General features: G+C 43.9%; 1 protein-coding gene across 3 annotated transcripts in view; it reads left to right on the top strand.

Moving 5' to 3' along the window:
- Positions 1 to 24,970, top strand: part of LOC124045477 (S-adenosylhomocysteine hydrolase-like protein 1) — a 47,390-nt gene that overhangs the window by 15,867 nt on the left and 6,553 nt on the right. For 2 of the 3 annotated variants that reach the window (XM_046364792.1, XM_046364791.1), the window contains exons 2-9: positions 12,384 to 12,498; positions 12,919 to 13,062; positions 20,262 to 20,362; positions 20,680 to 20,782; positions 22,069 to 22,163; positions 22,493 to 22,599; positions 22,698 to 22,814; positions 24,784 to 24,936. In XM_046364792.1, the coding sequence (XP_046220748.1) occupies positions 12,384 to 12,498; positions 12,919 to 13,062; positions 20,262 to 20,362; positions 20,680 to 20,782; positions 22,069 to 22,163; positions 22,493 to 22,599; positions 22,698 to 22,814; positions 24,784 to 24,936 (935 nt within the window). Of the gene's footprint in view, positions 1 to 12,383; positions 12,499 to 12,918; positions 13,063 to 20,261; positions 20,363 to 20,679; positions 20,783 to 22,068; positions 22,164 to 22,492; positions 22,600 to 22,697; positions 22,815 to 24,470; positions 24,499 to 24,781; positions 24,937 to 24,970 lie in introns of all 3 variants that reach the window. The other variant, XM_046364794.1, reaches the window with a different exon arrangement.

Below are 24,970 nucleotides of genomic sequence, written 5' to 3' on the forward strand. Positions count from 1 at the left end.
AAAAACTAATAATGAAAGAAAAGCATTTTAAGTTAGAATTTTGTAAAGTTAGTGTGGGAGAGGTCGAAAAAAATATTGTTATTGATCAATAATGACAAACCTTCTGGCATTGACTACTTAGATGGAAAGCTACTGAGGATAGTAGCTGACTCTATAGCCACTCTTGTCTGTCATATGTTTAATCTGAGCCTAGAGGAACTTCTTTGTCCTCAGGCCTGGAGGGAAGCCAAAGTCATTCCAATACCCAAAAGTGGTAAAGCGGCCTTTACTGGTTCTGACAGCAGACCTATCAGCTGCCAGCTCTTAGCAAACTGTTGGGAAAAAATTGTATTTGATCAAATACAATGCTATGTCCCTGTAAACAAATGAACAGCAGACTTTCAGCAAATCATTTTCTAGACCTCAGCTGAATCTGGTAATGAATGGCAGTTGAACAAGTGGAGGAGACTAAATTACTTGGTGTCACCTTAGATTGTAAACTGTCATAGTCAAAACATATAGATACAATGGTTGTAAAGATGGGGAGATGCTCAGATGTTTTGACAACACACTGTAAAAAGTTTAGTTTGTCTTATTTTGATTATTGTCCAGTGGTCAGTGTTGAAAGGAAAGACCAAGTTAAGCTGCAGCCCAGAACAGAGCGGCACGTTTTGCTCTTCATTGTAATCAGAGGGTTAATTATTAATACTATACATGCCAGTCTCTCTTGGCTAAGAGTTGAGGAGTGACTGACTACATCACTTCTTCTTTTTATAAGATACATTCATGTGTTTAAAATTCCAAATGGTTTGCATAGTCCACTTCCACACACCTCTGTCACACACACTTACCCCTCCAGACATGCCACCAGGGGTCTTTTCACAGTCCCCAAATCCAGATCAAATCCAAGAAAGTGTACAGTATTATATAGACCCAACTTCCTTCCATCTCATATTTCTGAAAGGAACAGCAAACCTGGTTTAAAAAAAACAGATAAAGCAACACCTCACAACGCCTCTCCCCTATTTGACCTACATAGTTTGTGTGTATGTACTGACATGTAGGATACGTTGTCTTTTTAAAATATATGTAGTTCTGTCCTTGAGCTGTTCTTGTCTATTAGTGTTCTGTATTATGTCATGTTTTGTGTTCTGTTACCCTAGGAAGAGTAGCTTCTGCTTTCGCAAACGGCTAATGAGGATCCTAATAAATCTCCAAAACAATTTCCCAATGCCATTGGAGTAAAAGAAAATAGGAAATGCCCTTAAATGGTTAACTTTTTGCAAATCCAATAAGTTATCCACATTGATTCAAAGTAATCATTCATTTTTGGGGTTGAAATGACGTTGAAACAACTTTGATTCAACCAGTTTTGGCCCAGTGGGTAGCTTCTACTCTTCAAACTACTAACTAGGTATATAGCTAACTAACCAACTCTACTACTAACTAGGTATATAACTAACTAACCAACTCTACTACTGACTAGGTATATAACTAACTAACCAACTCTACTACTAACTAGGTATATAACTAACTAACCAACTCTACTACTGACTAGGTATATAACTAACTAACCAACTCTACTACTGACTAGGTATATAGCTAACTAACCAACTCTACTACTGACTAGGTATATAACTAACTAACCAACTCTACTACTAACTAGGTATATAACTAACTAACCAACTCTACTACTGACTAGGTATATAACTAACTAACCAACTCTACTACTGACTAGGTATATAGCTAACTAACCAACTCAAATCAAATCAAATCAAATTTTATTTGTCACATACACATGGTTAGCAGATGTTAAATGCGAGTGTAGCGAAATGCTTGTGCTTCTAGTTCCGACAATGCAGTGATAACCAACAAGTAATCTAACTAACAATTCCAAAACTACTGTCTTATACACAGTGTAAGGGGATAAGGAACATGTACATAAGGATATATGAATGAGTGATGGTACAGAGCAGCATACAGTAAATGGTATCGAGTACAGTATATACATATGAGATGAGTGTGTAGACAAAGTAAACAAAGTGGCATAGTTAAAGTGGCTAGTGATACATGTGTTACATAAGGATGCAGTCGATGATGTAGAGTACAGTATATACATATGCATATGAGATGAATAATGTAGGGTAAGTAACATTATACAAGGTAGCATTGTTTAAAGTGGCTAGTGATATATTTACATCATTTCCCATCAATTCCCATTATTAAAATGGCTGGAGTTGGGTCAGTGTCAATGACAGTGTGTTGGCAGCAGCCACTCAATGTTAGTGGTGGCTGTTTAACAGTCTGATGGCCTTGAGATGGAAGCTGTTTTTCAGTCTCTCGGTCCCAGCTTTGATGCACCTGTACTGACCTCGCCTTCTGGATGATAGCGGGGTGAACAGGCAGTGGTTCGGGTGGTTGATGTCCTTGATGATCTTTATGGCCTTCCTGTAACATCGGGTGGTGTAGGTGTCCTGGAGGGCAGGTAGTTTGCCCCCGGTGATGCGTTGTGCAGTCCTCACTACCCTCTGGAGAGCCTTACGGTTGAGGGCGGAGCAGTTGCCGTACCAGGCGGTGATACAGCCCGCCAGGATGCTCTCGATTGTGCATCTGTAGAAGTTTGTGAGTGCTTTTGGTGACAAGCCGAATTTCTTCAGCCTCCTGAGGTTGAATAGGCGCTGCTGCGCCTTCTTCACGACGCTGTAAGTGTGAGTGGACCAATTCAGTTTGTCTGTGATGTGTATGCCGAGGAACTTAAAACTAGCTACCCTCTCCACTACTGTTCCATCGATGTGGATAGGGGGGTGTTCCCTCTGCTGTTTCCTGAAGTCCACAATCATCTCCTTAGTTTTGTTGACGTTGAGTGTGAGGTTATTTTCCTGACACCACACTCCGAGGGCCCTCACCTCCTCCCTGTAGGCCGTCTCGTCGTTGTTGGTAATCAAGCCTACCACTGTTGTGTCGTCCGCAAACTTGATGATTGAGTTGGAGGCGTGCGTGGCCACGCAGTCGTGGGTGAACAGGGAGTACAGGAGAAGGCTCAGAACGCACCCTTGTGGGGCCCCCGTGTTGAGGATCAGCGGGGAGGAGATGTTGTTGCCTACCCTCACCACCTGGGGGCGGCCCGTCAGGAAGTCCAGTACCCAGTTGCACAGGGCGGGGTCGAGACCCAGGGTCTCGAGCTTGATGACGAGCTTGGAGGGTACTATGGTGTTGAATGCCGAGCTGACTACTGACTAGGTATATAGCTAACTAACCAACTCTACTACTGACTAGGTATATAACTAACTAACTCTACATATCAGGCCATCTTTAAGACAGTTCCTGTCATGGTTGTAAGTGTCAACGCATGACATTTGTTTCTGTGTTTTGGGTTCGGTCTCTATGAAATATTGTCACTAACAATACTGGTTTTGACTTGTGTACCTTTAAAAAATGTTTTTGTCAATATAAAGTATGGATGACCATGCAATGACTACGTGTGCTTATCATATGTGAATGAAACCACTAATAGCCAAGTCACTGTTGTTAGTCTGCCTCCGTGTTGTCTGTGAGCTATCCCTTGCGTGTTGTGTCAACACGTCTGCTCCACACGTGTCGTTTTCAGTCCAAACACAACCTATGGACATCGAAAATATAGCAACAGAACATCCAGGACACTGAAGGAATGGATGGCCAGGGAGGTTGTCCTTGTAACAGTATTGTTTCTGTCCCTCTCCTCGTCCCATACCTGGGCTCGAACCAGGGACCCACTGCACACGTCAACAACTGACACCCTCAAAGCATCGTTACCCATCGCTCCACAAAAGCCGCGGCCCTTGCAGAGCAAGGGAAACAACTACTTCAAGGTTTCGGAGCAAGTGACATCACCGATTTGAAACGCTATTAGCACGCACCACCGCTAACTAGCTAGCCGTTTCACATGGTTACGCCCTTCTCTTCACGTTGTGTTGAGTTGCATGAGTTAAATGAAGAAGGAATGTTTTGCAACTCTTGCAGAGGGACAAATCTAGTGACATCACACACACCCAGACACGCCGGCACACACACACACACACACACACACACACACACACACACACACACACACACACACACACACACACACACACACACACACACACACACACACACACACACACACACACACACACACACACACACACACACACACACACATACACACACACACACACACAGATACAGACACAGATACAGACACTGGTGGACACTGGACATTGTGGCCCTGTGGAAGTGTCATTGAGGAGTGAGGACACTGGACATTGTGGCCCTGTGGAAGTGTCATTGTGGAGTGAGGACACTGGACATTGTGGCCCTGTGGAAGTGTCTTTGAGGAGTGAGGACACTAGACATTGTGGCCCTGTGGAAGTGTCATTGCGGAGTGAGGACACTGGACATTGTGGCCTTGTGGAAGTGTCATTGAGGGGTGAGGACACTGGACATTGTGGCCCTGTGGAAGTGTCATTGCGGAGTGAGGACACTGGACATTGTGGCCCTGTGGAAGTGTCATTGAGGGGTGAGGACACTGTCGGTTAATGAAACCTAATGATGTGAAATGACCACAGGGAAACAGAGCTATGATATCGATACATCACTGGTACATTAGTGTCTTAATAAGGCTGAGTTATTAGCTGGCCAGGGACGATGCTCTGTTTCTGACCTTGGGCTGCACCCAGTCTGTCGTGTGTGTGGTGTCAGGTTGGGGTATCGTGACAACAACTAAAATAAGAGGCTATACATACAAGTGGACAATACAGATCTATTCTGTTACTGGGGTCTACTTTGGGTCCGGTAAAGTAGTCCCTGTTTATTATCCTGGTGCAACCAGCCTCATACTTCTCTTTTTCTGAGGATATCAGTGGGGACGTCACGACAAGGTAAATCGGTCTGTTCTCACGACAAGGTAAATCGGTCTGTTCTCACGACAAGGTAAATCGGTCTGTTCTCACGACAAGGTAAATCAGTCTGTTCTCACGACAAGGTAAATCAGTCTGTTCTCACGACAAGGTAAATCAGTCTGTTCTCACGACAAGGTAAATCAGTCTGTTCTCACGACAAGGTAAATCAGTCTGTTCTCACGACAAGGTAAATCAGTCTGTTCTACCTGCCACCTCTACACTTTAACCACTAGGCTACCTGCCACCTCTACACTCTAACCACTAGGCTACCTGCCACCCCTACACTCTAACCACTAGGCTACCATGCCACCTCTACACTCTAACCACTAGGCTACCTGCCGCCCCTACACTCTAACCACTAGGCTACCCTGCCACCCCTACACTCTAACCACTAGGCTACACTGCCACCCCTACACTCTAACCACTAGGCTACCTGCCACCTCTGCACTCGAACCACTAGGCTACCTGCCACCCCTACACTCTAACCACTAGGCTACCTGCCGCCCCTACACTCTAACCACTAGGCTACCTGCCGCCCCTACACTCTAACCACTAGGCTACCTGCCGCCCCTACACTCTAACCACTAGGCTACCTGCCGCCCCTACACTCTAACCACTAGGCTACCTGCCGCCCCTACACTCTAACCACTAGGCTACCTGCCGCCCCTACACTCTAACCACTAGGCTACCTGCCACCCCTACACTCTAACCACTAGGCTACCATGCCACCTCTACACTCTAACCACTAGGCTACCTGCCGCCCCTACACTCTAACCACTAGGCTACCTGCCGCCCCTACATTCTAACCACTAGGCTACCTGCTGCCCCTACACTCTAACCACTAGGCTAACTGCCGCCCCTACACTCTAACCACTAGGCTACCCTGCCACCTCTACACTCTAACCACTAGGCTACCCTGCTACCCCAATGGGGTTGGTTTACCATTCACTTTGATAACAACTGTATATACACTGGCTCCAGATCATCTATAAGTCTTTGCTAGGTAAAGCTCCGCCTTATCTCAGCTCACTGGTCACCATAACAACACCCACCCGTAGCACGGGCTCCAGCAGGTATATTTCACTGGTCAAAGCCAACACCTCCTTTGGTCGCCTTTCCTTCCAGTTCTCTGCTGCCAATGACTGGAACAAATTGCAAAAATAGCTGAAGTTGGAGACATATCTCCCTCACTAACTTTAAGCATCAGCTATCTGAGCAGCTTACCGATCGCTGCAGCTGTACGTAGTCCATCTGTTATTTACTTTTTTGCTATTTTGCACACCAGTATCTCTACTTGCACATCATCTGCACATCTATCACCCCAGTGTTCATTTGCAAAACTGTAATTACTTCGCTACTATTGGCCTATTTATTGCCTTACCTCTTTACTCTACTTGCACACACTGTATATAGATTTCTCAATTGTATTATTGATTGTATGTTCGTTTACTCCATGTGTAACTCTGTTGTTTTTTTGTCGCACTGCTTTGCTTTGTCTTGGCCAGGTTGCAGTTGTAAATGAGAGCTTGTTCTCAACTGGCCTACCTGGTTGAATAAAGGTGTTCTCAACTGGCCTACCTGGTTGAATAAAGGTGTTCTCAACTAGCCTACCTGGTTGAATAAAGGTGTTCTCAACTAGCCTACCTGGTTAAATAAAGGTGTTCTCAACTGGCCTACCTGGTTGAATAAAGGTGTTCTCAACTGGCCTACCTGGTTAAATAAAGGTGTTCTCAACTGGCCTACCTGGTTAAATAAAGGTGTTCTCAACTGGCCTACCTGGTTAAATAAAGGTGTTCTCAACTGGCCTACCTGGTTAAATAAAGGTGTTCTCAACTGGCCTACCTGGTTAAATAAAGGTGTTCTCAACTGGCCTACCTGGTTAAATAAAGGTGTTCTCAACTGGCCTACCTGGTTAAATAAAGGTGTTCTCAACTGGCCTACCTGGTTAAATAAAGGTGTTCTCAACTGGCCTACCTGGTTACATAAAGGTGTTCTCAACTGGCCTACCTGGTTAAATAAAGGTGTTCTCAACTAGCCTACCTGGTTAAATAAAGGTGTTCTCAACTGGCCTACCTGGTTAAATAAAGGTGTTCTCAACTGGCCTACCTGGTTAAATAAAGGTGTTCTCAACTGGCCTACCTGGTTAAATAAAGGTGTTCTCAACTGGCCTACCTGGTTAAATAAAGGTGTTCTCAACTAGCCTACCTGGTTAAATAAAGGTGTTCTCAACTGGCCTACCTGGTTAAATAAAGGTGTTCTCAACTAGCCTACCTGGTTAAATAAAGGTGTTCTCAACTGGCCTACCTGGTTAAATAAAGGTGTTCTCAACTGGCCTACCTGGTTAAATATAGGTGTTCTCAACTAGACTACCTGGTTAAATAAAGGTGTTCTCAACTAGCCTACCTGGTTAAATAAATGTGAAATAAACAATGAAGAAAGGAATGCAGTAAGTTCTGGTCAAATACAATCTGATTTGTCTTTATATTTACAGAAACTATAGCCTTGTGCTAACAAGTGAGTTTCGTGCCATGATCAATATGATCCAATTACTATCTGGTCGAGGTTTGTCCCGTTTACACGTTGTAATAAAATGTGTCTCTTCTCCTTCCACTGTGTCAACATTGTGACCAGGTTCTCTTTTCAAAATAAGATTAATTAATATATTTTAGGACTATTCAATGGTGTTACCTGTCAATCATTTTTTGAGACCAGTATAATGATTTTAATAGTTCAGATCCAGATCTTTTTTTTTTTTTTACATCGGATTGATATCGAAACACAATGCTTGACTACCAGGAAGATCACAATGTCTTTTAATGGTCTGAACCTGTATAAAACAATGTGGGCACAATCGGAATGTGGACAAGATCAGGACAAAGGCAGCATGTTAGAACCAAGTATAAACAGGGCTGAAGGCTGTGACAGTAATTGAATAACTGTGTAACTGACAGTTAAATAGATGAAACCTGTCATGAAACCGTTTAAAAATAATTGTTGTGTAAATAAACTTGATTTAATTAATTGGAGTGTTTACTAAAGATTATAAGCGGTTGTTTTGCTAACTTAGTCTTTCTATAAAACTCTCTATATCTCCTCCTCTCTCCACCTGTCCTCTGATGCTCCAGCAGCTAAGAGCTGTAGGCTCTATGGAGCTTCAAGTCAAAAAATAATTTGACGTGTGGACTTTCTTTCATACACTGCACATTTTCATTGCTTGCTAGTAAATAAATAAATGAATTGGTGTTTAAAAAAAAAAAGAAGTTGGATGTGTCTGACGTATTCGTTAATTATTCAACAGCAGTCGACAAGGTTGTTCTGGCTCTGAGGCCTAGAATGTGCTAACGTTGTGTCAAATGGACAATGCGCCAATCTTATCCATTTACATTACATTTACATTTAAGTCATTTAGCAGACGCTCTTATCCAACCTGGCATGGTATAATTTGATATCGTATCTCTTCTTAATTTATAGACTAATCGGTGCTGATTAGGCCTGGTCCTGGTCGATATGCTGCCCGAGGAAAGATGTATTTTTTTTGCCACCCTCCTATCCCCACGAAGTAGACTAGTAGCCTAGGCTTTACAATGGCGGCCCACAATGCACTTTGATGAATGCTCATGTGGTAGCCTACCGTCAGGAAATGTACTGTTAATCCCTTTTATTTGGTTATATACATTTGATGTGAAGTATGTCAGGTTTAGGAACATGTTATATAGGTACTGTAAGTACCTCTACCCTCCTGTAAGTTTACTCTTTAACCCTGTTTCTGGACAGCTACCCTCCTGTAGGTTTACTCTCCAACCCTGTTTCTGGACAGCTACCCTCCTGTAGGTTTACTCTCCAACCCTGTTTCTGGACAGATACCCTCCTGTAGGTTTACTCTCCGTTCCTGGAGAGATACCCTCCTGTAGGTTTACTCTCCAACCCTGTTTCTGGACAGCTACCCTCCTGTAGGTTTACTCTCCAACCCTGTTTCTGGACAGCTACCCTCCTGTAGGTTTACTCTCCAACCCTGTTTCTGGACAGCTACCCTCCTGTAGGTTTGTTGTTGTTGAACGCTGTCAAACAGCGAAACCTGAAATAAAGACCTCTGTTTAAAAGCTGACAAAGTTGTTTTATATACTTTTATTTTATTTTGATTCATGCGGCTCTGGGCTAAATTGCTGTGAGTGCTGCCATCTGTCCCGGGATTCTGCCAGATTCAATGTAGGGGGAGAGACGCGAAAGCATAGCTAGCCTAGCTGAGTCTGCGGTCTCAAATGGGGGCCGCTATTGAATGTTTCCAGCATTACAGGAGCTGTGTTTGCTTTGCTTTGTTCCGGGACAATGTGGACCGCACTGACTTTCAATGTATCAACTGAAGGGCCTTCTATGCCATCAATGTAGCAACTGCTAGCTTGCGGAGGACTACAGGAGCGAAGTAGCTCCTCTTAACAAGCAAGTAGCAAACCTACATAAACTACAGGAGAACCCACACCCACCTACTTTTTATTTTTCTACCCTAGTAGCCGGACGCTGCTCTGGTCTGCTGGAAGTTTCGCTGCCGTGTCGGCTGTCCACAGCCTCCCCCTTCCCTAGAGAACGGAGCTGTTCTCGACCAAACCAAACATCCATGGAGGTACGTCACTCGCCGTGAAAGTCGAAGAAGGCATCCTTTGGCAACGGGGGTCTCCATGGAGATGTTGAGCATGGAACTGACACAGACCAGAAACAGCTGTGCCACCCTGGATCCAGAGGTTCCGGCACCTTCTTCCTTGGTGGCTTCCCAATCAAGATCGGATCTGGAGGTATCTGCTTTTTCGTCCTCGGTTCTGTCTCCCTCTCCGGTGGCTTCTACCTCGTGTTCAGATCCTCTCACCAGACCGTGAGGCTGCCTGATAGACCAGCCCATTCAACATCACAAGCTGTCATCATAGGCAGCTCTATGGTTATAAACATCTCAGTCCCCAAGGCAAAAACCCTGTTCTACCCAGGAGCACAAGTACAGGACATAACAAGGCTGCTTCCGACTGTTCTACGACAGGCGCCGCGAGATGACACTGTCGTAGTCCATGTGGGGTCAAATTACATCAGAAGAGCTAGCTCGGAACATTTGAAAATGGATTTTAAAGAAGTGATTTTAGCATTAAAAGACAACAAAAAAATGGCCAATAATTTCAGGTCCAGTACCATCGTTGGGCCGCAGATTACACATCTGGCTAAAAGACTGTAGCTCTGCTGGAGTCTCTTTTGTAGATGACTTTGACACCTTCTGGAAACAGAACATACTCTACAGGAATGACTGAGTCCTTCCAAATCATCTTGGCTCCTGGACTCTGTCCATGCATTTCAAGGCTGCGTTGAAACAATGACTGGTAAATGATCCAAGACCAGCTCAGTTCAATCCCTACCGTTGTGACAATGAGTCGTCATAATGCTGCATCAAATGTACATGATCTTAGGGGCATTGGCAAACACAATGTAAGTCATTTAATTTATGAATCCCCGATCATGTATCTCTGAAACTCACTTAGATAATACATTTGAAGATACAGTGGATACACGGTTCTAACATCGACCGAAAAGACAGAAATGCCAACGGGGGAGGTGTTGCTGTTTATATTCAGAACCACATTCCTGTAAAGCTTAGAGACGATCTAATGTTAAATACTGTTGAAGTAATATGGCTACAGGTTCACCTGCCTCACCTAAAGCCCATTCTGGTGGGAAGCTGCTATAGACCACCAAGTGTTAACAGTCAGTATCTGGATAACATGTGTGAAATGCTTGATAATGTATCAACAGAGAAGTATATATTCTGACATCAACAGAGAAGTATATATTCTGACATCAACAGAGAAGTATATATTCTGACATCAACAGAGAAGTATATATTCTGACATCAACAGAGAAGTATATATTCTGGGTCATTTTTAAATATTGTCTGGCTTTCATCCAGCTGCCCACTCAAGAAACAACTTCGACTGTTACCAGTGCCTGCAGCCTGGATCAGGTTATCAGTCAACCTACCAGGGTGTTTACAAACAGCACAGGAATGACATCATCAACATGTATTGATCACATATTTAGTAATGCTGCAGAAATGTGCTTTAAAGCAGTATCCAGATCCATAGGATGTAGTGATCACAATATAGTAGCCATATCTAGGAAAACCAAAGTTACAAAGGCTGGGCCTACTATAGTGTATAAGAGGTCAGGTGGGGCCTAATATAGTGTATAAGAGGTCAGGCTGGGTCTAATATAGTGTATAAGAGGTCAGGCTGGGCCTACTATAGTGTATAAGAGGTCATACAATAAGTTTTGTAGTGATTCATATGTTGATGATGTAAATAATATTTGCTGGTCTGTGGTGTGTAATGAGGAGCAACCAGACGCTGCTGGTCTGTGGTGTGTAATGAGGAGCAACCAGACGCTGCTGGTCTGTGGTGTGTAATGAGGAGCAACCAGACGCTGCTGGTCTGTGGTGTGTAATGAGGAGCAACCAGTCGCTGCTGGTCTGTGGTGTGTAATGAGGAGCAACCAGACGCTGCTGGTCTGTGGTGTGTAATGAGGAGCAACCAGACGCTGCTGGTCTGTGGTGTGTAATGAGGAGCAACCAGAAGCTGCTGGTCTGTGGTGTGTAATGAGGAGCAATCAGACGCTGCTGGTCTGTGGTGTGTAATGAGGAGCAACCAGAAGCTGCTGGTCTGTGGTGTGTAATGAGGAGCAACCAGAAGCTGCTAGTCTGTGGTGTGTAATGAGGAGCAATCAGACGCTGCTGGTCTGTGGTGTGTAATGAGGAGCAATCAGACGCTGCTGGTCTGTGGTGTGTAATGAGGAGCAACCAGACGCTGCTGGTCTGTGGTGTGTAATGAGGAGCAACCAGAAGCTGCTGGTCTGTGGTGTGTAATAAGGAGCAACCAGAAGCTGCTGGTCTGTGGTGTGTAATGAGGAGCAACCAGACGCTGCACTTGACCGTCTGCTACCCTCCTGTAATGTTTTCACTCCAACTCTGTTCCCGGAGAACTACTGTCCTCCCAAATATTATAGCAGATCTCCATAGAACTCCATAGATCTGGTCCCCTCCTCATTAAACACTGTAACATATCTACATAAATGTCCATAGTTGGAAATTCAATGTCACTGACTGTATATCTGACCCACTACAGGCTCTCTGACTGTATATATAACTGTATATCTGACCCACTACAGGCTCTCTGACTGTATATATGACTGTATATCTGACCCACTACAGGCTCTCTGACTGTATCTCTGACTGTATCTCTGACTCACTACAGGATCACTGACTATCTCTGACTCACTACAGGATCACTGACTATATCTGACTGTATCTCTGACTCACTACAGGCTCACTGACTATCTCTGACTATCTCTGACTCACGACAGGCTCACTGACTATCTCTGACTCACCCCATCTCACTGAATAAAGTTTACACCATAATGTCAGCAGGCGAGTAACTCATGCCCTCCCCCCTTCTTCTTCAGATCCAGTTTGCTAACGCGGAGGATAAACAGGAGTTTCAGAAGTACCCCACTAAGGCTGGCCGGCGCTCCCTCTCTCGCTCCATCTCCCAGTCCTCCACAGATAGCTACAGCTCAGGTAGATCACACACACACACACGGTACACACACACACACACACCCACACGGTACACACATGGTACACACACACACACACACACACACACACACACACACACACACACACACACACACACACACACACACACACACACACACACACACACACACACACACACACACACACACACACACACACACACACACACACACACACACACACACCAATAGGTGCTGGTGATTAACAAGGTAACAAAAGTCCTCAGTCCTCAGAGGATCATGCATCTGTTATTAGCTGACAATCCTTCTATTATTCAACTGATGTAAAAGACCATGTCAAGCTACTACACTACACTGCCTGCTATAGGCTGGTAGACCAGAAATCACTTCCTTATGTGTCTCTGACTCTTTGTCCCCCCCCCACCAACACAATGTCCAGCTGCATCCTACTCAGACAGCTCAGATGACGAGACCTCTCCTCGGGACAAGGCCCAGGCCAACTCCAAGGGCAGCAGCGACTTCTGTGTTAAGAACGTCAAACAGGCAGAGTTCGGCAGACGGGAGATCGAGATCGCAGAACAAGGTGTGGAATTACCACTGTCTGGCATCTATTTTCAGGCATCCACTGTCTTTGCATCCACTTTCTGGCATCCACTGTCTTTGCATCCACTTTCTGGCATCCACTGTCTTTGCATCCACTTTCTGGCATCCACTGTCTTTGCATCCACTTTCTGGCATCCACTGTCTTTGCGTCCACTTTCAGTCATCGTTCTGATAGCAACTATGGTAGATTTGCAATCAGGGCAGCCCAGTACAGCTTATATTGGCTGGGCTCATTATTGTGAAAATGATAAGTGTAAGTGCTGATTCAGGATCAGTGGGTTAGAGGCTGCAGAGAGTGCTTAGAGCTGCCATGCACCTCGCCGAGGACCGACTCCGCATCAGTAATAAGAAGATACAGCATACAAATCAAATCAAACTTTATTAGTCACATGCGCCGAATACAACAAGTGTAGGACCTTACCGTGAAATGTTTACTTACAAATCCCTTAACCAACAGTGCAGTTTTAAGAAGAGCTAAGAAAATATTTACCAAATAAACAAAAGTTAAAACATAATAAAAAATAAAAAAGTGACACAATAACATAACAATAGCGAGACTATATACAGGTGGTACCGGTACTGAGTCAGTGTGTGGGAGTACAGGTTAGAGGTAATGTGTACATGTAGGTAGGGGTGAAGTGACTATTCATAGATAATAAACAGTGAGTAGCAGCAGTGTACAAAACAAATGGAGGGGTGGGGTGGGGGGGGGGTCAGTCAATGCAATAGTCTGGTGCTCCATGTGATTAATTGTTCAGCAGTCTTATGGCTTGTGGGGTAGAAGCTGTTAAGGAACTTTTTGGTCCTAGACCCGAGACAGATCAAACAGCAGTGTTCTCTTTCTGCTGTGCTGGCGTTGTTTGACTTAATGATTTGCTATGGAAGTCATGGAAGTTCTACTAAGCTGACATTTGTAATTGTTTTAAGATGGTCATTTAGCCTTTTGATTCTGAATTTTAGGGCCTCTGTAGGTATCAAAGAAATCTATACAAAAGATAGACAGTATCTGGTTGTATAAACCTGGTTGTAGTCCTCTGGTTGTATAGACAGTAATGGTTGTATAGACAGTATCTCTCTCTGGTATCTCTCTCTGGTTTGTATAGAAGTACTCTGGTTTAATAGACAGTATCCTCTGGTTTAATAGACAGTATCTCTCTCTGGTTGTATAGACAGTATCTCTCTCTGGTTTATAGACATAAACTCTCTGGTTGTATAGACAGTATCTCTCTCTCTGGTTTAATAGACAGTATCTCTCTCTGGTTGTATAAACAGTAGTCTCTCTGGTTTAATAGACATCTCTCTGGTTTAATAGACAGTATCTCTCTCTGGTCTGTATAGACAGTATCTCTCTCTGGTTGTATAGTCTCTCTGGTTTAATAGACAGTATCTCTCTCTGGTTGTATAGACAAACTCTGGTTTAATAGACAGTATCTCCTCTGGTTTATAGACAGTATCTCTCTCTGGTTGTATAGGCAGTATCTCTCTCTGGTTGTATAAGTATCTCTCCTGGTTTAATAGACAGTATCCTCTGGTTTAATAGTACTCTCTCTGGTTTAATAGACAGTATCTCTCTGGTTGTATAAACAGTATCTCCTCTGGTTTAATAGACAGTATCTCTCTCTGGTTGTATGTAGTATCTCTCTCTGGTTTAATAGACAGTATCTCTCTCTGGTTGTAAGACAGTAGTCCTCTGGTTTAATAGACAGTATCTCTCTCTGGTTGTATAAACCGTAGTCCTCTGGTTTAATAGACAGTATCTCTCTCTGGTTGTATAAACCGTAGTCCTCTGGTTTAATAGACAGTATCTCTCTCTGGTTGTAGAAACCGTAGTCCTCTGGTTTAATAGACAGTATTTCTCTCTGGTTGTATAAACCGTAGTCCTCTGGTTTAATAGACAGTATCTCTCTCTGGTTGTATAAACCGTAGTAAACCGTAGTCCTCTGGTTTAATAGACAGTATCTCTCTCTGGTTGTATAAACCTGGTTTAATAGTCCTCTGGTTTAATAGACAGTATCTCTCTCTGGTTGTATAAACCGTAGTCCTCTGGTTTAATAGACAGTATCTCTCTCTGGTTGTATAAACCGTAGTCCTCTGGTTTAATAGTACAGTATCTCTGGTTTAATAGACTCTGGTTGTATAAACCGTAGTCCTCTGGTTTAATAGACAGTATCTCTCTCTGGTTGTATAAACCGTAGTCCTCTGGTTTAATAGACAGTATCTCTCTCTGGTTGTATAAACCGTAGTCCTCTGGTTTAATAGACAGTATCTCTCTCTGGTTGTATAAACCGTAGTCCTCTGGTTTAATAGACAGTATCTCTCTCTGGTTGTATAGACAGTATCTCTCAGGCTGTGCAGACCTAGATGATGAGGAAGTGCTCTGTAAGTGGTCCTAGAACTGCTGCCTGTGCCTTGTATAAACAGCTGTTTTGCTGTTGCATTTACTCTGGTTTAATAAGCCTACTACAAGCATATGTAGAGGAGCATGTGGTTTTACATCAATTGTGAAATTAGAAATGGTGTTTTTTTACATTGGATAAAAGCAGATACACAAGGCTACAACATGGTATATCATATACTGCATTTGAGGAACAATGGGAAAGTAATTCTGCTAAGAAGGTTGATAAACTTGTAACTTCACTTTTGAGAAAATGGCCTTTGAAAGTTTTGGTACCTACTGAAGAGCTCTTCTTTGTCTACACCTGTTCAGCATCGTTCACACCCTCTTTAAGCTTTAGCTCCACCAATCTCTTTAAGGTTGATCCGAGCGTTCTGTCCTAACCACAGCAGTCAAGCACCCAAGCTAACTGGCTAACAGTTCCCGCAGTGACATTTAAAAAAAATGGACACTTGCATAGTGGAGTCCTTTATTAAGACATGAAATGGGAGCTCACTGCAGATAACATACAACAATATCTGCATTTTGACCTGTTGTCTTAAAGTTGACCCATTAAATGGACTATGGTACCTACTGTTCTGGATTTACTAGATTTACACATCACCAATCTCTTTATGTTTCTGGATCTATGTCTGTCCTAACCACAGCAGTCAAGCACCCAAGCTAACTGGCTAACAGTACACGCAGTAATGCAAGGGTCCTTTATATAATATATAAAAAATGGCACAGCACCCATTTTGGGAGGGGGTGTGGATGACCACACACTATAGCAGTCAGCAATTAACAATTAACCATAATCACAACTCATGACGTTACTACCCAGCATTAGGCTATAACAAGCAAAGCAAATGGCTCTAAGATACGAATAATAAGATCATAAACGTAACGTTAGCTAGCGAGCCATTCAGTTAACGCTAGCTAGCTAGCTAACAGTACACTTTAACTTGAAATAAAAATACTTTGTCAAAATTAGAAATGTGTAATATCTGAAAATGTAGCTAGTTAGACTATCTTACCCGTCCGTATACATCATGTTTGTACACTTCTCCCTGTCATGGATGCCATGTGTAACGAATGTGAAACAGCTAGCTTAGTTAGCGGTGCTAGCTTAGTTAGCGGTGCTAGCTTAGTTAGCAGTGCGCGCTAAATAGCGTTTCAATCGGTGACGTCACTTGCTCTGAGACCTTGAAGTAGTGGTTCCCCTTGCTCTGCAAGGGCCGCGGCTTTTGTGGAGCGATGGATAACGATGCTTCGGTGGGTGACAGTTGTTAATGTGTGCAGAGGGTCCCTAGTTCGCATCCGGGTATGGGCGAGGGGACGGTCTAAAGTTGGTTGCCCCACATGGTTGCCCCAAACCAGCTCAAATAGACAGAAGAGTGCTATATGGCAGACCAAACCAAACTCATCTCTCGGCATGTCCAGCCCACTCATCATCTCAGCCAATCATAGCTAGCGGGAAGGTTGCTGGGTTTTTCTGCGGCTAAACCAACTAGGCTCGTAATTTAACAATTTTACTCATATTTACAAATGGCATACACGTTTCTTATTAAGGCACATGAAAGTTCACATGTTCCAGAAGGCATTTCTGCCCCAAAAATGTATTTTGATTTTAAAAAATTAAAAAGATTATGTTCAAATGGCTGTGAAGTGGTGACCAGCGACACACGCCTAGTTTCCTGAAACGTGTCACAATTGTGCTCCATCTGTCATTATCTTTTTGCCTATTTTTCATATTTAATCCTGCTTCTCCTATCCTCATCTTAAAACAAAACAAATTGTATTTGTCACATGCGCCCGGATACAGAAAATGCTTACTTACATACTTAACAACAATGCAGTTTTAAGAAAATAAACACCAAAAAAAGGAAGAGAAAATAATAAATAAAGAGCAGCAGTAAATAACAATAGCCTGAGCTATATACAGGGTATTACGGTACAGAGTCAATGTGGAGGCTATATACAGGGTATTACGGTACAGAGACAATGTGGAGGCTATATACAGGGTATTACGGTACAGAGTCAATGTGGAGGCTATATACAGGGTATTACGGTACAGAGACAATGTGGAGGCTATATACAGGACAATGTGGATTACGGTACAGAGTCAATGTGGAGGCTATATACAATGTGGAGGTATTACGGTACAGAGACAATGTGGAGGTTATATACAGGGTATTACGGTACAGAGACAATGTGGAGGTTATATATAGGTTTACCGGTACAGAGTCAATGTGGAGGCTATATACAGGGTATTACGGTACAGAGTCAATGTGGAGGCTATATACAGGGTATTACGGTACAGAGTTAATGTGGAGGAGTTTTAGGGCCTTCCTCTGACACTGCCTGGTATAGAGGTCCTGGATGGCACGAAGCTTGGCACTCTGTTGTGCCTTGCAGTCGGAGGCCGAGCAGTTGCCATACCAGGCAGTGATGCAACCCGTCAGGATGCTCTCGATGGTGCAGCTGTAAAACGTTTTGAGGATCTAGGGGCCCATGACAAATCTTTTCAGTCTCCTGAGGGGGAATAGATTTTGTCGAGCCCTCTTCACAACTGTCTTGGTGTGCTTGGGCCATGATAGTTTCTTGATGTCGATGCCAATGAACTTGAAGCTCTCAACCTGCTCCACTACAGCCCCATCGATGAGAATGGGAGGTGTGCCTGGTATAGAGGTCCTGGTCCTCCTCAGGATTTCATCTAGGGGCCCATGACAAATCTTTTCAGTCTCCTGAGGGGGAATAGATTTTGTCGAGGTAGTCCACAATCATCATGTAGTCCACAATCATTTCCTTTGTTTTGATCACATTGAGGAAGAGGTTGTTGTCCTTGCACCACACTGTCAGGTCTCTGACCTCCTCCCTATAGGCTGTCTCATCGTTGTCGTGATCAGGCCTACCGCTGTTGTGTCATCAGCAAACTTAATGATGGTGTTGGAGTCGTGCCTGGCCGTGCAGTCATGAGTGAACAAGAGTACAGAAGGGTACTGAGCACGCACCCCTGAGGGGTCCCCGTGTTGAGGATCAGCGTGGCAGATGTGTTTAGTCCCAGGGTCCTTAGCTTAGTGTTGAGCTTTGAGGGCACTATGGTGTTGAAGGCTGAGCTGTAGTCAATGAATAGCATTCTCACATAGGTGTTCCTTTTGTCCAGGTGTGAAAGGGCAATGTGGAGTGCAATAGAGATTGCATCATCTGTGGATCTGTTGGTGCGGTATGCAAATTGGAGTGGGTCTAGGGTTTCTGGGATAATGGTGTTGATGTGAGCCATGACAAGCCTTTCGAAGCATGTCATGGCTACAGACATGAGTGCTATGGGTCGGTAGTCATTTAGGCAGGTTATCTTAGTGTTCTTAGGCACAGGAACTATGGTGGTCTGCTTGAAACATGTTGCGATTACAGACTCAGGCAGGGAGGTTGAAAATGTCAGTGAAGACGCTTGCCGGTTGGTCAGCGCATGCTCGCAGTACACGTCCTGGTAATCTGTTTGGCCCTGCGGCCTTGTGAATGCTGACCTGTTTAGAGGTCTTACTCACATCGGCTGTGGAGAGCGTTATCACACAGTCGTCCGGAACAGCTGATGCTCTCATGCATGTTTCAGTGTTACTTGCCTCGAAGCGAGCATAGAAGTTATTTAGCTTGTCTGGTAGGCTCATGTCACTGGGCAGCTCTCGGCTGTGCTTCCCTTTGTAGTCTGTAGTAGTTTGCAAGCCCTGCCACATCCAACGAGCGTCGCTGCCGGTATAGTACGATTCAATCTTAGTCCTCTGTTGTTGCTTTGCCTGTTTGATGGTTTGGCAGAGGGCATAGCGGGATTTCTTATAATCTTCTGGGTTCTTATATGCTTCCACTCCTTAAAAGCCGCAGCTCTACCCTTTAGCTCGGTGTGAATGTTCCCTGTAATCTATGGCTTCTGGTTGGGATATGTACGTACGGTCACTGTGGGGAAGACATCCTCAATGCACTTATTGATAAAGCCAGTGACTAATGTGGTGTACTCCTCAATGCCATCGGAAGAATCCCGGAACATATTCCAGTCTGTGCAAGCAAAACAGTCCTGTAGTTTAGCATCTGCTTGATCTGACCACTTTTTTTATAGACCGAGTCACTGGTGCTTCCTGCTTAATTATTTTGCTGGTAAGCAGGAATCAGGAGGATATAATTATGGTCAGATTTGTCAAATGGAGGGCGAGGGAGAGCTTTGTACGCTTCTCTGTTTGTGGAGTAAAGGTGGTCTAGAATTGTTTTCCCTCTGGTTGCACATTTAATATGCTGATAGAAATTAGGTAAAACTGATTTAAGTTTCCTGCATTAAAGTCCCCGGCCACTAGGAGTGCTGCGTCTGGACGAGCGTTTTCCTGTTTGCTTATGGCCTTATACAGCTCATTTAGTTTCGGTTTTAGTGACAGCATCCGTCTGTGGTGGTATGTAGACAACTATGAAAAATTCAGAAGAAAAAATAATCTAGGTTGATAGTGTTGTCTACAGCTTATCATGAGATGCTCTACCTCAGGCGAGCAAAACCTCGAGACTTCCTTAGATATCGTGCACCAGCTGTTTACACATATGCAACGGCCCTCGCCCCGTGTCTTACCAGAGTCTGCTGTTCTATCCCGTCGATAGAGTGTATAACCCGCAAGTTGTATGTTCGTAATGTCGTCGTTCATCCAAGACTTGGTGAAACATAAGATATTACCGTTTTAATCTCTCATTCACTGTTTTGCTCTCCCACATCCAAATCCTTAACCTCTCACCTCTATCCCGCTCTCTGTATTCCCCCCCCCCACACACAGATATGTCAGCCCTGATCTCCCTGAGGAAGAGAGCCCAGGCTGAGAAGCCTCTAGCTGGGGCGAAGATAGTGGGCTGCACCCACATCACAGCTCAGACTGCAGTAGGTTATCTTGCTTTCTCCTCCACCATACACCATCTTAGATCCATAGACCTACAGTATATGAGAAGCCTCTGACTGGGGCAAAGATAGTGGCTTTTTGTTGTTGTTTCTGCCTCTTCCAGTAATACAATCATACTGTCTTTGCCTTTCCTGATTGTCAAATGAATCAAACATTCAGTGATGATGAACAGCTTCGCTTAAAGCACTTTGCTCCAGACATGTCAGATTACAGCTTGATAGATAGATTTTGGTGTTATTTTTTATGGTTTACATTTACCTCAATGTAGGAGCTTATCGTGTTTGTGTGTTGCCCCCAGGTTCTGATAGAGACCCTGGTAGCTCTTGGAGCTCAGTGTCGTTGGACAGCCTGTAACATCTACTCTACTCAGAACGAGGTGGCGGCTGCCCTGGCAGAGACTGGTAAGAACACACATCACATAGTGGACCCTCTCTCTCTCTTTTACTCTCTCGCTCTCTCTTCCTCTTTCTTTCTCTCCCTCTCTCTTCCTCTCTCTTTCTCTCTTTCTTTCTCTCCCTCTCTCTTCCTGCCTCTTTCTTTCTGTCTCTCCCTCTCTCTTCCTGTCTCTCTCTTTCTGTCTCTCTCTCTCTCTCTCTCTCTTTATTTCTCTCCCTCTCTCTTCCTGTCTCTTTCTTTATTTCTCTCCCTCTCTCTTCCTGTCTCTTTCTTTCTGTCTCTCGCTCTCTCTCTTTCTCTCTTTATTTCTCTCCCTCTCTCTTCCTGTCTCTTTCTTTATTTCTCTCCCTCTCTCTTCCTGTCTCTCTCTTTCTGTCTGTCTCTCTCTCTCTCTCTCTCTCTCTCTCTCTCTCTCTCTCTCTCTCTCTCTCTCTCTCTCTCTCTCTCTCTCTTTATTTCTCTCCCTCTCTCTTCCTGTTTCTTTCTTTATTTCTCTCCCTCTCTCTTCCTGTCTCTTTCTTTCTGTCTCTCGCTCTCTCTCTCTCTTCCTCTTTCTTTCTCTCCCTCTCTCTTCCTGCCTCTTTCTTTCTGTCTCTCTTCTGTCTCTTTCTGTCTCTCTTCTGTCTCTCTTTCTGTCTCTCTTTCTGTCTCTCTCTCTCTCTCTCTCTCTCTCTCTCTCTCTCTCTCTCTCTGTCTCTATTTCTCTATGTCTCTGTCTATTTTTTTCTGTCTCTCTCTCTTTCTGTCTCTTGCTTTGTCTTTCTGTCTCTCTCTTTCTTTCTCTTTCTTTGTCTTTCTGTCTCTCTCTTTGTCTTTCTTTTTTTTGTCTTTCTGTCTCTGTGTGTCTCTCTCTTTCTTTCTGTCTCTCGCTCTCTCTCTGTCTCTGTCTCTCTCTCTCTCTCTCTCTCTCTCTTTATTTCTCTCCCTCTCTCTTCCTGTCTCTCTCTTTCTGTCTCTCTTTCTGTCTCTCTTTCTGTCTCTCTTTCTGTCTCTCTTTCTGTCTCTCTCTCTCTCTCTCTCTCTCTCTCTCTGTCTCTTTCTCTATGTCTCTGTCTATTTTTTTCTGTCTCTCTCTCTTTCTGTCTCTTGCTTTGTCTTTCTGTCTCTCTCTTTCTCTTTCTTTGTCTTTCTGTCTCTCTCTTTGTCTTTCTTTTTTTTGTCTTTCTGTCTCTGTGTGTCTCTCTCTCTCTTTCCCCCTACCCTAATAGTTTCATCCTCATCCTCGTCCCTCTCCCCCAGTCATAATAAATGATAGCCTCTTCTTTCTCTCTCTCTCTCCTCTCCCCAACAGGGGTGCCTGTGTTTGCATGGAAGGGCGAGTCAGAGGATGATTTTTGGTGGTGCATCGACCGCTGTGTCAACAAAGAAGGCTGGCAGGCCAACATGGTACCTAAATGCTAAACTATTCAATAATTGATTTTACGTCAGAGCTGGGGTCAAATATTTATTGTATGTATGCACTTGAGACGTGCTTGATTTAAGTTACCAGGAACAATTGAACCATTGGAATTGTCGCAATACTGAAAACTCCATACCAGGCAAGCAAAATCATGCACACCTTAGGTATTTCAGATAATGGAAATGCACACACATTCGCCCACAAGGTCTGCTTGACATTGATCATGTAGTGATGCCCCAGCCCTACTGTGGAAGGTGATTGTTGACTTCACCATTTAATATATATATATATATTACCATTGTGCTGTCATTGTTAGATTCTGGATGACGGAGGGGATCTGACCCACTGGGTTTATAAGAAGTACCCCAGCGTGTTTAAGAAGGCTCAGGGCATCGTGGAGGAGAGTGTCACTGGAGTCCACAGGTTAGAAAGAGACATTTTTTGATTTAAAAAACAAATCATTGGTCCAGTTTATTCTCCGTTAGTCTGTGGCTTTATGTCTTTACTTTATTTATTCTCAGGTTGTACCAGCTGTCCAAGGCAGGCAAGCTGTGTGTCCCGGCCATGAATGTGAACGATTCGGTTACCAAGCAGAAGTTTGACAACCTCTACTGCTGCAGAGAGTCCATCCTGGACGGGTGAGGAGGAGTTGTCATGTAGAATATAGTACAGTAACTACTACTGTAGAGAGTCCATCCTGGACAGGGAGTTGTCATGTAGAATATAGTACAGTAACTACTACTGTAGAGAGTCCATCCTGGACAGGGAGTTGTCATGTAGAATATAGTACAGTAACTACTACTGTAGAGAGTCCATCCTGGACAGGGAGTTGTCATGTAGAATATAGTACAGTAACTACTACTGTAGAGAGTCCATCCTGGACAGGGAGTTGTCATGTAGAATATAGTACAGTAACTACTGCTGCAGAGAGTCCATCCTGGACAGGGAGTTGTCATGTAGAATATAGTACAGTAACTACTACTGTAGAGAGTCCATCCTGGACAGGGAGTTGTCATGTAGAATATAGTACAGTAACTACTGCTGCAGAGAGTCCATCCTGGACAGGGAGTTGTCATGTAGAATATAGTACAGTAACTACTACTGTAGAGAGTCCATCCTGGACAGGGAGTTGTCATGTAGAATATAGTACAGTAACTACTACTGCAGAGAGTCCATCCTGGACAGGGAGTTGTCATGTAGAATATAGTACAGTAACTACTACTGTAGAGAGTCCATCCTGGACAGGGAGTTGTCATGTAGAATATAGTACAGTAACTACTACTGCAGAGAGTCCATCCTGGACAGGGAGTTGTCATGTAGAATATAGTACAGTAACTACTACTGTAGAGAGTCCATCCTGGACAGGGAGTTGTCATGTAGAATATAGTACAGTAACTACTGCTGCAGAGAGTCCATCCTGGACAGGGAGTTGTCATGTAGAATATAGTACAGTAACTACTACTGTAGAGAGTCCATCCTGGACAGGGAGTTGTCATGTAGAATATAGTACAGTAACTACTGCTGCAGAGAGTCCATCCTGGACAGGGAGTTGTCATGTAGAATATAGTACAGTAACTACTACTGTAGAGAGTCCATCCTGGACAGGAGTTGTCATGTAGAATATAGTACAGTAACTACTACTGCAGAGAGTCCATCCTGGACAGGGAGTTGTCATGTAGAATATAGTACAGTAACTACTACTGTAGAGAGTCCATCCTGGACAGGGAGTTGTCATGTAGAATATAGTACAGTAACTACTACTGTAGAGAGTCCATCCTGGACAGGGAGTTGTCATGTAGAATATAGTACAGTAACTACTGCTGTAGAGAGTCCATCCTGGACAGGGAGTTGTCATGTAGAATATAGTACAGTAACTACTACTGTAGAGGGTCCATCCTGGACAGGGAGTTGTCATGTAGAATATAGTACAGTAACTACTACTGCAGAGAGTCCATCCTGGACAGGGAGTTGTCATGTAGAATATAGTACAGTAACTACTACTGTAGAGGGTCCATCCTGGACAGGGAGTTGTCATGTAGAATATAGTACAGTAACTACTACTGCAGAGAGTCCATCCTGGACAGGGAGTTGTCATGTAGAATATAGTACAGTAACTACTACTGCAGAGAGTCCATCCTGGACAGGGAGTTGTCATGTAGAATATAGTACAGTAACTACTACTGTAGAGAGTCCATCCTGGACAGGGAGTTGTCATGTAGAATATAGTACAGTAACTACTGCTGCAGAGAGTCCATCCTGGACAGGGAGTTGTCATGTAGAATATAGTACAGTAACTACTGCTGCAGAGAGTCCATCCTGGACAGGGAGTTGTCATGTAGAATATAGTACAGTAACTACTACTGTAGAGAGTCCATCCTGGACAGGGAGTTGTCATGTAGAATATAGTACAGTAACTACTACTGTAGAGAGTCCATCCTGGACAGGGAGTTGTCATGGTAACATTAACAACTGTTCGTTCTCTACTTAGACATGAAATAATCTTCCTCTATGGAATCACAAATATGTCCCCAAGCAGAACAGAATGTTTTTTATTTTATTTTTTAGTTTGTGATAGTTGTCACAAATGTATTTCCCTTCTTGCTGTAGTTTGAAGAGGACCACTGATGTGATGTTTGGAGGGAAACAGGTGGTTGTGTGTGGTTACGGAGAGGTGGGTAAGGGTTGCTGTTCTGCTCTGAAGGCTATGGGAGCCATCGTCTGCATCACAGAGATAGACCCCATCTGTGCCCTGCAGGGCTGGTAAGAAACCTCAGGGCCACATTTTACTCTTCTT

The sequence above is a fragment of the Oncorhynchus gorbuscha genome, linkage group LG10, assembly GCF_021184085.1.
Source record: "Oncorhynchus gorbuscha isolate QuinsamMale2020 ecotype Even-year linkage group LG10, OgorEven_v1.0, whole genome shotgun sequence".
Lineage (NCBI taxonomy): Eukaryota > Metazoa > Chordata > Actinopteri > Salmoniformes > Salmonidae > Oncorhynchus > Oncorhynchus gorbuscha.